Source organism: Gossypium hirsutum, chromosome D01, assembly GCF_007990345.1.
Source record: "Gossypium hirsutum isolate 1008001.06 chromosome D01, Gossypium_hirsutum_v2.1, whole genome shotgun sequence".
Lineage (NCBI taxonomy): Eukaryota > Viridiplantae > Streptophyta > Magnoliopsida > Malvales > Malvaceae > Gossypium > Gossypium hirsutum.
The window spans coordinates 55033858-55046241 of record NC_053437.1 but is presented as its reverse complement, the minus strand read 5'-3'; the positions used below and the strand labels follow the sequence as shown (position 1 = coordinate 55046241).

General features: G+C 31.8%; 1 protein-coding gene across 1 annotated transcript; it reads left to right on the top strand.

The window, feature by feature from the left end:
* Positions 1-6508: 6508 nt before the first annotated feature.
* LOC107922467 (L-ascorbate peroxidase 3) lies at positions 6509-12156 on the top strand. The gene is made up of 9 exons (XM_016852516.2): positions 6509-6776; positions 6969-7093; positions 8586-8635; positions 9464-9529; positions 9610-9658; positions 10597-10679; positions 10761-10840; positions 10924-11026; positions 11784-12156. Exons 1-9 carry the CDS (start codon positions 6664-6666, stop codon positions 11979-11981), a joined length of 867 nt encoding a protein of 288 aa, XP_016708005.2. The 5' UTR covers positions 6509-6663; the 3' UTR covers positions 11982-12156.
* The last annotated feature ends 228 nt before the right edge of the window (positions 12157-12384 follow it).

The following is a 12384-nucleotide window of genomic DNA, read 5'->3' as shown; positions in this document are numbered from 1 at the left end:
ATTCAAGCTCTTTATATGTGAAAACTAGTTTAACCTGCTACACCAAATTATGGCAAATCAATTACATAGTATAACCCTGTGTTTACTGTCTCGAAGGACTACCAAAGGATACCATAGCGTCTTTCAGCTATGGTCTTAAAATAACGGCTACTTAGAACTCATGCAACCTTACAACATACTTAGCTTTTCAGGGGTTGAGTGCAAAAACTCACCTGATGCTTCTTCTTTTTATCTGTTTAGCTTTTCCAGACACCAGAGTTTTCATTCACCAAGCAACTAAGCAAGACAACTAATTCATGGGTTAAACTTACTAATACCAGTTTAAAACTTAGTTTTTTAGAAACATGCAGAACCCCTAAAATGGTTCTAGAAATCTTTTTCTTCATTTTCTCAAACTTGCATTTACAAAATGATTAAAAATCTTACCCATTTACTGGATTTTTTACTTCTTTGACTAATTTCTCACGATCATTACTCCATGCAAAGCTTTCCGTGTTTATAGCTTCCTCAGAGCAACCAAGGAAGATGAAGAAGAGGAGAGAATGCAACATAATTGAGAGGAGTCTCCCTGAGGATTCATTTCTCAACTATTTATAGTCCATCATGCATGGTCTCCCACCGTATCACAACCATTCATTTATAATCATTTTGCCCCCACTAAACGACCTACTGTTTCTAATTCAACTGAACCAGACCTGGTTCTCAACCCTGTCCAACTTCAGTTACAATCTTTTCCTAATCTTTTAGTAAAGACCGCCAGCTTACAGTCTTTTTCAATTTAACCCCTAATATTCCTGATTTCTGGGTTTCAAGGGAAACTGGGTTTGACAAACCTTTTCAAGATCGGTCTAAATCAGAATTGGTGTCATCCAAATTTACCACAGATTGAAATTTGTGATGTCATCAAACTTATAAATATCAAACCTTGTTGTTGTCATCTTTGAATGGGTTGCATGCGAGAATCGAACTAGCTCTAATGTCAGTTTATTAGGGATAAACCCGATTAAGTAACGAACAAGTAAATTAATTTAGAAATTGAAAAGATCAACAAAAATATTTTATGTGGAAAAACCCCTACGGAGAAGATAAAAAACCACGGGAAAAGATAATTTCACTATAACGAAAAAAATGAACAGTACAAAGATGGAGATAAAACTAAACCATGAAACTCAAAATAAGAATCCTCAAAATGTAAATACAAAATTCTTTGAAAGCTTATAAAAGCTAATACCTAAATATGTAATGGGTTAAATATTTTAGGGTAGAAAACTGTCTATTTATAGGGTAAATTCGCAGGTCAAATAATATTAAAATATTCTACCCTAATTAGAGTTCGACTGGGACAAATAATTAGAGTTTGAATGGGACAAATAATCAAAGATTAACTAGAAGAAGAAAACATAGAAAATTACATGTCACGTCGCCACGTCGTGACATGGAGTTTGCATTATCGAGACGAGGTGGCGTAGTGTCATCGAGATGACGGTCTTCTTCTCGTTGTGTCATCGACAGCTCGTCAGGACAAAGAGTTTTTTTTCTTATTGTGACATCACTATTTGTTTTTGTCCTAATTTGACCGAAATGTGAGGCATTCTCCACAATTCGTTTGTTTGTTTGGGCATTAGCATTTGTTTATCAACTAATCTTGATATGAAATTTATTAAATTAAGTTGAAATGATAAGTAATTAGAATTAAAATAAATATTCAATTACATTTAAATATATTAAAGTAGGTTTTATAAAATTGTTTGTGACTTTGAGAGTCAAAAAGCAAATTATGGCATTATTTTTAAGTAGAAAATAGTTTATTTATAGTGTATTTTTTTGTAAGTAGTTTATGTTTTTTTAATATTTATTTTTTAATATTTTACTATATTTTATAGGATATTTTTCAACTCTTTAATTTTGTTAATGAATAGAGGTGAGCAAAAACCGACTCGATTTTAAAAAATCGAAAAAAGTTTCGAATTTCGAGTTAATCGAATCAAGTTATTCGAGTCAACTCGAATAAATAATTTGAGTTATGAGTTTGAATTGAGTTGAATTTTACAATTCTAATAACTCGAATAATTTGAATAAAAATTTGGTATAAATACCCCTTTGGTCCCTATCAATTTTGAAAATGAGCAAATTGGTCTCTTACTCAACAAAAATTCCAAAAAAAATAAAATAATTTTAAAATTTTAAAATATTTATAAGAATTCCAAAATTTATATTTAAAAAAAATCTAAAGAATATATAAAGAAAGTTAAAATTTTAAAAATTTTCTAAAATAATAATTTTGGGAACTAAATAAGTTAATTAATGATTCAAGTTTATCATACTAAAATATTTATTTTTTGCTTTGAAAAAGTTTTTAAATATATATGGTTTCAAATTAATGTGCTCCAACATGGAATTAGATATATTGTAACAAGATTTTAATTTGATATGTTGAATTTTTTAATTTAACTCGAATAAATTTACTCGATTCAATTCAACTCGAATTTTCATTTTACTCGACTCGATTCGAAAAAATTTTAAATCAAATTAGAATAATAAAATAGGACTTACCAACTCGATTAGCTCAATTTTTTTTACTTGACTCAATTCGATTTAACGTTTACCCTTATTTATAAAATCTTAAGTCTCTAGTGTTATAAATAATTTGTCTTAAATAGAAAAAAACCACGGAGCCATCATAATAATGTATACATCTTTCCTCTTAGCTATCAACCATTAATCAAAAAAAAAAAAAAAGAATGAGAAGAGAACCAGAAATTTCATTAAAAAATAATTTTGTTTAGGCTATAGATAATTAATTCGACTGTTTAATACTAGCATCTAAAGTAGAATTATGATTAATTATTTCAATTATTTAATCAACACAAATCATACATTTCCATTCAGATCTAAATTATTTAATTCAAATCTGTTGTTTACAAACATTTAATTTCAAATTTTTTTATTTTCCTTTTTTTTACAGATTAATTAATTAATTAGTTATATTAAGTAGATTTTTTTCACCCAAATCTATAAACTCCATTATTAATTAATTAACTTTTTTCAGCTTAATTTTTTATCTTCAAAAATTTTGGTACGTTGTTCATTACCTTTTTTTACTCAATTTGCTCGTCTAATGAATTTGGGGTTCTTTTTTTTTCTTTTCTTTTTCAGGATCTCTTGCTTATCACAAGAACAATGCATCTATGCTTTCACGACTTGAGGTAATATCTTGACTATAATCTTTCTACCTTGCTTCTGCCTTAATAATATTTAATGTAATAATAAAAATTCTTATAATTTGATTATTTTTTTGTCATGTTAATTTCTGTGAAAATAGAATATCGATAATGAAAATATATCGCAAAAAAAATAGAAAAAGAAAAATAAAGAACACATGAAAACCCTTTCGGGAAAAAACCACGGATAGAGGAGAAGAAAATTCACTATGTCGAATTCGAATTAATTACAAGAGAAATAGACTATGTTTATTTATAGGCTTGTAAAACCTTATTCTAATAGGAGTGAAACTCCTTATTCTAATCAATGGAGTTTAATAAGGTTTAAAAAAAACCTTATTCTAAAATAAAATAAAAGAACTATAATTTTACTTTTATTTTATTTTACCACTATATTTGATTTAAATAAGGATTCGAGTCACTTAATTCTAACAATTACAAAGTTAAAAAAATTTTGCTTCCATTATTTAGTATTTGGGGATTTAGACTTCTATTTTTTTAATCATTTGTTTTTTCTCTTTTGTTTTACCGAGCAATAGTGTCACTATTTGGTTTTTCTTTGTCCCACTAATTCTCTCTTTTTTTCCTCTTTCACTCCATATCTATTCCGTGGACATTTTTGTTGTCTTTACAAGTTGTGATAGACAGATGACGGTATTTGTTGTCACCGAAGCTCCACCGGTCATCGACAGCTTCCCATGGAAAGTGGGTGGCTCTTTGTCTCTTTCTTTTTTAAGAGTATTTCAGAATAATAAATGATTTCACGAATCAATTTGGAGTCATTTTGTTTTAAGCTTTTTTTGTTTGTTTTCCATTGTTTAATAAGTCTTCATTTTTAAAAGTTTTTGTCTACTATTGTAGCACGTTTCTTAGTCTTATTTATACATGTAGTCTTGCTTTTGCAAGTGATTTTAAAGATGGTTTTTTTCACCGCTTGTTCCAATTCGGTGGACGCTCGGTTCTTTTGGCAATTTTGCCCGCCGCTTTGTACCATCCGTGATCGATTTCCTTATTGTATTAAGTACTTGCAATCACTCTAAATATGTCGTGCTTGAGTTGTGACAGAGTCAATTGTTAATGTGTCATATGTTCTATTGATGCTAAGGTTGAAGCTTTTATTGTGTTGATCGAGCTTACCTTTCACTATTTATTACGAGTGTTAATTTTTTTTCTCCCAAATCTTATAATAATGAATTTGTTTAAAAAATTGATTTCATTATAATTCATCATTTAGTTGATAAGAAGTAATGATGTTTAATAACTTCATTAAGTTATGTGCTATTTTGAAGTATTTTTCTCTTTCAATCTTATTGTGCAACTTCATAAAAGCAGCTTGAGACCTTTAATTTCTCAAATACACAAATAGGTGAAAATTCAATTTCTAAGTTACATGAACTTGGGTAAAATTCATAAGATATACCCTTAGTTTTCTCTTTATTCCTTCGAAATGCCATTATATAACCATCAATATAAATTTTCTCTAAAAATGATTTTAAAAAAAAGTAATATATTCTTTTCATTTACTTATTTCGCATTTTCTTTTATGGTGCATGATTTTTACTCTCAACAGGTTATATAGATGAATTAATTTGAGATTATTATAAGAATAATGACTTCACTATTTGTTTTTTTCTTTCTTTTTAAACTAATTCATAATTCATTCTAACTACCATAATTATAATTAAAATCACCCTATAATTCATATGTGTTGCAACTTATTCATTTAAATTAGTATAATTCGCATGTATCTCTATTTTGTTTAGGGAACATCTCGGTTGATGTAGATATGATCTATAAGCTTACTAGAGAAGTGTCTAGCCAAGTGACACTAGATATGCTAAGGTAAGGCATTTAAATCTTAGTTGATCATTCAATCCTCTAGAAGCGTAATATGTATAAATAATTTTCCTAACAATACCAATATCTCTCTTGTAAGTTGCAGATCATATTTACGTCAATTGAGGCGCTCCTTAAACCCAAAATCATGTGTGGGACAATACCTTCTATCAAGGATTCAAAATCAAACTCCCCTCATCAAATTCGTTTAAAAACCCTACTCTCTTTTTTATGGCTTCTATAATTTTCTTTTATCAGAGTTATAATTGAAAAAAAAATGTTATGTCATTGACTTGCACACGTCTTAAATGAGCTCTATCACACGAAACCACTGCTCTCAGCCTCAGGCTCTCAATGTGACCGAACAAACCACAATATCTCATCCATTTCATTGGCTTAGCTTCGCTTTTGAAATCCCAAAAAGACAAACACAAAAGATAAAGGGTTAATTTCATCAAAGGTCCTCAAAGTATTATTTACATTCTAAATTAGTTTCTAAATTTTAAAATATTCTAATTAAATCCATTCAATATCAGAATTTATCATCCAAGTCCTTCCACCAACATTACTGTCAATTCAGATGATAAATGCAATTGGAATATGACATGAAGCATATTTAAAGCACGTTATTTAAATTGTAAATGTGTTATATATATATAGCATGAATAACTTGAATCTGACATGTTAAAAATTGGTTTTAATAAAATTTATGATGTTTTTTTCTTCTACATGCCTGATCCAAATTGTCCATGCTATGAATACATGTGTGTTTATAGTTTGATCAACAGTGTCTTAAATATGCTCCATATCTAACTTGAGTTGACATTTAATGTTCGAGGTAATGACTATATTGAAGGAGGGAGTTAACTGATATGACACTGATACTTTAAGGACTTAATTAGAACGTTTTGAAGTTTGAAAATCAATTTAGAATTTGAATCATAGTTTGAGGATGTCTAGTGAAATTAACCGAAAAAAAAGTAATAAAATTAATAAATCACAAATTTAGCCCTTAAAATTTACTCTTTTTGTCCACACTTCGATCCTAATTTTTTCTCACTTAAATTCTCGATTTTCAAAATCTAATCAAATTACTTTTTTGATGAACAAGTTGAATGAATTATCGTGTTATTTTATGTGTAGTTGATAATAATTTTTTAAAAAATTATTCGTATCATGATTTTATTTTATTTTTTAAAGTCAATGCCTAAAATAAAAGGAAAGAAAAGAATTAGAGTGAAAGTAATAAAAAGAATAAACTTATAGGCAGGGATGGCGCTTAGGGGCAGGGGACTTCGGCCCCCTCAAAATAGTAATTTATATTTTAGTCCCTTAAAGTTTTAAAAACTATAAATTAATCTAATGATATATATATTTTGGACTTCAAAAATAAATAAAAAAGTTAATTTAATCCCTTTAAAAGTTTAAAATACCAACCACATATACAAAGAAATAGGCTAAATTTGTAATTATAGCAATAATAATAAAACAAAATTCTAAGACCCCTCTTCCCCCTCGCCATTATATTACCTTATTTTCGGGGGGAAAGGCTAACGAAGTCAGTTGACAGTTAGATACACTGAAAAGAGAAGGGAGTGAGATTACAATGCCGTTCCCTGTTGTCGATACCGAGTACCATAAGGAGATCGAGAAAGCTCGTCGCGACCTCCGCGCTCTCATCGCCTTCAACAACTGCGCTCCTATCATGCTTCGCTTAGCGTATTTCTTCTTCTTCTTTCTCTCTTTCTTGGAAAGCGCAACAAGCATAATGAGAAGAAAATCGAATTCAGCAGAGATAGTTCAGAAAGACCAGATAAACCGGAAAAATGAAGCAAAAGAATACGATTATTTGAGTGCGAATGATAAATTCTCCTTTTCATTCGATTGATTTTCCGTTTTCTTTTGTTGAAGGTGGCACGATGCAGGGACTTACGATGTCAGCACCAAGACCGGTGGACCAAATGGCTCCATAAGGAATGAAGAAGAGTACACTCATGGCTCCAATAACGGCTTGAAAATCGCTATTGATTTCTGTGGTCAGACTGATTTTTTTTTTTTTTTTGCTTTTTCCATTTTATAGTTCTTTAATCCAAATATCTTACCATGAAATTCGCGTTAATGTTTATGGATTAACTTTGTAATCTTAATTAATTTCCAATGCAATAGTTGACTCACAGTTAACATGAATAGCTTTGAACCGATAGGTGATTTAACTACTATTAGTAGACTTTTTTTAAGGATGTAATCTTGCGAGAATTTCCAGATTGAGAAACATATGGATGACTTATTTCAACATAATTTCTTTTTGGTATGGTACTTCAACATAATTTTAGTATTGTTATTTTGTTCTCAGCATTGAAGTTTAAAAAACGTCAAAGGCGACATTTTACCTTTGCTTTTTTTTTTCTTTTATTTTGTTATTAACAAAAATGTAAAGACAATCAAATAGGAAATGAACGTAGCATATTTAATTAAAGGTGCATGTAACAAACTTTTAGAATCAATTATTGAGTTCCTAGATTCCACTACCCTAGATCTTATACGGTATTGATTCTAATTTTAAACGGACGAGAAATACAAGTAAAATTTCTATGGCGAATGTTACTCGGACTCGGGTATAGTGTCGAATACGAGTATGTATCCGACATGGGTATGATTAGTTTTTCTAAGTTTTTCCATGTATTTGAAGGATTCTCAAAGGTCATATCCTCATATTACAAGGGTGCTTCATGAAAAATGAAGAGTCCAAGCACCATAGGCTATGGCTTCTAGTTCATTCATTTTGATACAGACATTTCAGGATCTGCAATGCTGAAAGGGGTTCTTTCTTCCTTGTTTAAAAGGTGGACTTAGCATGTCGGGGGCTGTTGCTGGTGTAAGATTTAACAACATAATTACTTGCTTCAGAATTTCACATGCGTGCATGACATGATTGCTAGACAGGGAGTATGAAGATCTGCATTAGTATAAGTGTAGTTCATTGTAATATAATCAATATGCTTATTTTGCAAAAATGGAAGATACTATAGGTTCAAAAAAATTGGGCCATCATATTCTGATCTAACCATATAAGATTGAGCTATGCAGCTCAGTTAGGTTTGAGCCCCTTGAAGTTTAGTTGGTACTTTGTTTGTTGCCTTGGATGGCAAAGAACAATCTCTTTTTAGGTGAACTTCTATTGTCTGATAGTAAGTTAACTACTCCTTTAGATTGCATGGTAGAAATATGTCAATCACCAAAAGTATTTCGTGCCAAGTTTGTTCCAGCTTCTATCCAAATCTGACTTGCTAACAAGTATTTGAATAGACGTATACACACTTACACATATATTAGTATATCTCTATCTTCACATGTATTGTATATTATTTTATGTTAGAATATACATCTATAAACTAAAACAGGTTTTATTTTTTATTAATTTTTTTATTCTGGGCACTTCACTGCTTCGGCTAGCTGCTTGACGTATTACTCTTCAGCAACCGCAAGCCCATTTTCACAGTTGCTAATTATTTTCTTTACACATTTTAGAGGAAGTGAAGGCTAAACATCACAATATCACATATGCAGACCTATACCAGGTGATTACAGAGTTGAAAGAGTTAACATGCATTTTATTTGACATTTCATTGCATCATGGTGAATTAAAAAAGTATACGCTCTGTTATATTTGATTTTATAGAAAGAATCCTGAGATGAAGAAATTAAAAACCAGAACTATAGCAATAAGAAATCATGATGATGTTGTGGAAGGAAGTTCTTAAACCAAATTTCTCTAAATCTTTTGCCCTCTAAAGGATAACATTACATGCTTCGTGCGACTGGGCTTACATGAAAAAGGGCTCTGTTTCTCTTCTGCTACTAGGCTGCTAAGGAAATAAAGAAACATTTTACATACTCATTGGATAGAAAAAAGTGAAACTAAAATTGTTGGTGAAGTTGGAGGCAAAGTTTTGTGTGTAGATCCCGCGAAATAGGGTTATATTCACTGTAAAATAAAACTAGTATTTAGCTAGGCTAAACGATATGCCTCATACAATTGTTCTAATACATATCTTAGACAATTAGATACTAAGATGATTACTGGTACTTAACTAGCTACTAATTCTAGCATGGTGTTAATAGTTGTAGAAGAAAAAAAAAGTTGTATATTTGGTTAAATTTATTAAATGTAGAAAGCTAGTTAGAATTGAAACCCAAACTGTGTATGAAATTACTTGAGAGGTGTTGTAGATTTTGAGAATGTTTGTTGCACTGAAGAAGGAACGCTCTGATTCTTAATAGCATGTTTTCATATGCCATACCAAGCAATTACTGCACTTAGATTAAAATTTAAATCCAAAGTTGTTGACTATGTTCTGGATGATGAATGATCCATAATTGTGTTGTTTTCAACTTTTCGTTTTCAGCTTGCAGGAGTTGTTGCTGTTGAAGTCACTGGAGGTCCCACTATTGACTTTGTACCAGGAAGAAAGGTATGTTATAGTGGCCTATCATTCCCTATAAAGCTCGTTTCCTGTTTATTTAATCTGATTAACTATGACGTGTTTAATAGGATTCAGACATTTGTCCGAAGGAAGGGCGACTTCCAAATGCTACAAAAGGTAACACAGGTTTCTGAAGCCATCAATGAAACAAAAAATTTGAATCTTTTATTTCCCCTACCTTGTAGCTTTAAATTCCGAGTAATTAGGCAACTTGAGTATTTGCAAAATTTGGTACTTAAGACAATCTATCTAAGATATCTGGTCATATCTTTGCAGCTTTTAAAATTCTTTTAGTATGTGTTTATTTAAGCTAGATGGAAGAGATAGAACTGAAGGCATTTGGAACCAAACCAACATTTCTATATTGCTAGTATTTGTGTTACCTCAGTCCTTGTTATGTTCTCTGTTTTTTATGGTTCTACTAAACTAATATGAACTTTATATGATATATTCTACTGAACTAAAAATGAGCTTCATCGAATATGTTATGAATGGGCTGTCATCATTAACCTCTTTGATAGAAAAGGTCATGTATTCTAATCACTTTTAGTGCTTTCAGTTTATTCGAGTAAAACTGCTCTCTAAGAGTTCTTAGTTTGGCTGGAGAATAGGTTTCTCTTAACAGATCCTAAGATCATCCCTGTGCCACCTATTTTTCTCTCACAACTTGGATCTTGCACTATAAATTATGTTGATTGGAAAATAAATGTCTGAATTGGGATTGTTGATTAAAGGTTCACTGCTCCCTTTTGGGAGGTACAAATTCCAAAATTTCTATTTTTCTCTTACTTCGGTAATGAGTTGTGGAGTTCATGGTAATCAGTTGTTGTACTTAATAGGGTATCAGTGGAATTCATGGTACTCAACTGTTGCACGTAATAGGGTATCAGTGGAAACCATATTACATGATTAATCCATCAGTTCAGCGAACAATTTCAATAGCTCCTTCTACATGTTATCATCTTACAATTAAATGCATATATGATCTTATCTTTCTAATTTATGAAGTTGTGGATGCTAAATTTAGCTTTTCTTTTTGTGGATCCTGGTTTTAGGTGCTCCTCATCTGAAGGACATCTTTCATCGTATGGGTCTATCTGGCAAGGATATTGTGGCATTATCTGGCGGTCACACCCTGGTACTTGGATGTTCTTTTCTATTCCCGGTTTTGTTGGTTATAGTTTAACATCAAACTTTTGTGTTGTCTTTGGTGTTACAGGGAAGGGCTCATCCAGAGAGATCAGGTTTTGATGGCCCTTGGACCAATGAACCACTGAAGTTTGATAACTCTTACTTCGTGTAAGATTAAATCCAACTAGTTGGCTATTAGATTTCCTTCTTACTCAGGATACATATGAAGCCATTTGCTATTACTATACCAGGGAGCTGCTAAAAGGGGAATCAGAAGGGCTATTGAAGCTTCCAACAGACATAGCTTTGATGGATGACCCTGAGTTCCGAGAGTATGTAGAGCTCTACGCAAAGGTAAAACTACAACTAGGTGGCTGCCAATTGTCTTTTGCATATACATCATTTTATTTTTTATTGTTTGTTCATTGCATGTTCATCATTTTATGAGGACTCTTTGAGACATCTAATAATACTTATGCCTAATTATTTTCCTTGTTACTTTGCAATGGTGCTATTTTATTGCCCGAGTACTTAATATGGTTTTATATCTTATTTGTGGTAGACCTTGTTCTTGGTAGAACTTGATGTTTCTTTTACTGTTCTGTTTGAGCCACTTGTGCACTGGTAGAAATGTCAGAATCTTACCTAGAGCCTATCTTGCATACCTACTTGAAATTATTAGATTAAGGTTGAACCAATATTTGAGCGGGTAATTATTTCATCTCAACTGGTTCAACCTTGCTTCAAGTGGGGTTTGCAATAAAGACACTTTGCTTACCACTTACTAGCATGATTCTAGCCTGTGCTTTTAAATTAGCAATTTGTTGTGTATATATGATGTTTCTGCGTGATTCTAGTCTAATGTTAGCCAAATTGGGTGAAACACTGACTAGTGCCAACCGCTATCAACGAGCTGTAGGCATCTTTTCAGGTAGACAAAGAGATTATGCAAATTCATATGTTTTCAGTACGTGGTTAAATTGATTAAAGTGGTTTGTCGGCATCATCCAATGCTCGATTATGATACTCTTTAATTAAGCTATTATTACCCCTCTGAATCCTTTTACTTATATTATATGCATACTCCTACACCCTTCATGGTATTTGGCAGGATGAGGATGCATTCTTTAGAGATTATGCAGAATCACATAAGAAGCTTTCAGAACTTGGGTTTGATCCTAGTTCCTCTCGATCCAATTCGGTTGCAAAGGACAGCACCATATTGGCACAGAGCACCCTTGGGGTTGCGGTTGCCGCTGCCGTTGTGATCGTTAGCTACATTTATGAGGTTGGCAAAAGAATGAAGTGAAGCTAGTTTACTCAAGTCGTTGTAGAACAAAACATGCATTATAATTATTCCCTTGTCAAATGAGCAGAACTTTAGCCCAATAATCTGGCTAGCTATTTATGTAAAAGATGAACGTACAAAAGTTGTCCCATTTGAACAAAATAACAAACACATAGACCTGATCCACTTCGATCCATGACATGTATGTTACAAACCCTTTCTGTTGTTGCTTTTATTTTCATGTTGTTTCAACTGGAAACGAGCCACAACTTCCCAGGCAGGAGGGAGGGGCCAATAATGAAAACAAGGACCGCAAGTTGCAACCAGGTCTGCACTGCCTGTACTCCATGGATAATTACACGAAAAAAAAAAGGGAAATTGTGGTAAGGTGTGAAGTTTGGATATCTGAAACAGATCTTCCACT

Excerpts from the sequence above, each read along its gene's own strand:
- LOC107922467 (XM_016852516.2), top strand. The coding sequence starts at position 6,664 with ATGCCGTTCCCTGTTGTCGATACCGAGTACCATAAGGAGATCGAGAAA. Across the intron at positions 8,636-9,463 it reads CATATGCAGACCTATACCAG|CTTGCAGGAGTTGTTGCTGT; the intron begins GTGATTACAGAG and ends TTTCGTTTTCAG. Across the intron at positions 9,659-10,596 it reads ACTTCCAAATGCTACAAAAG|GTGCTCCTCATCTGAAGGAC; the intron begins GTAACACAGGTT and ends TCCTGGTTTTAG.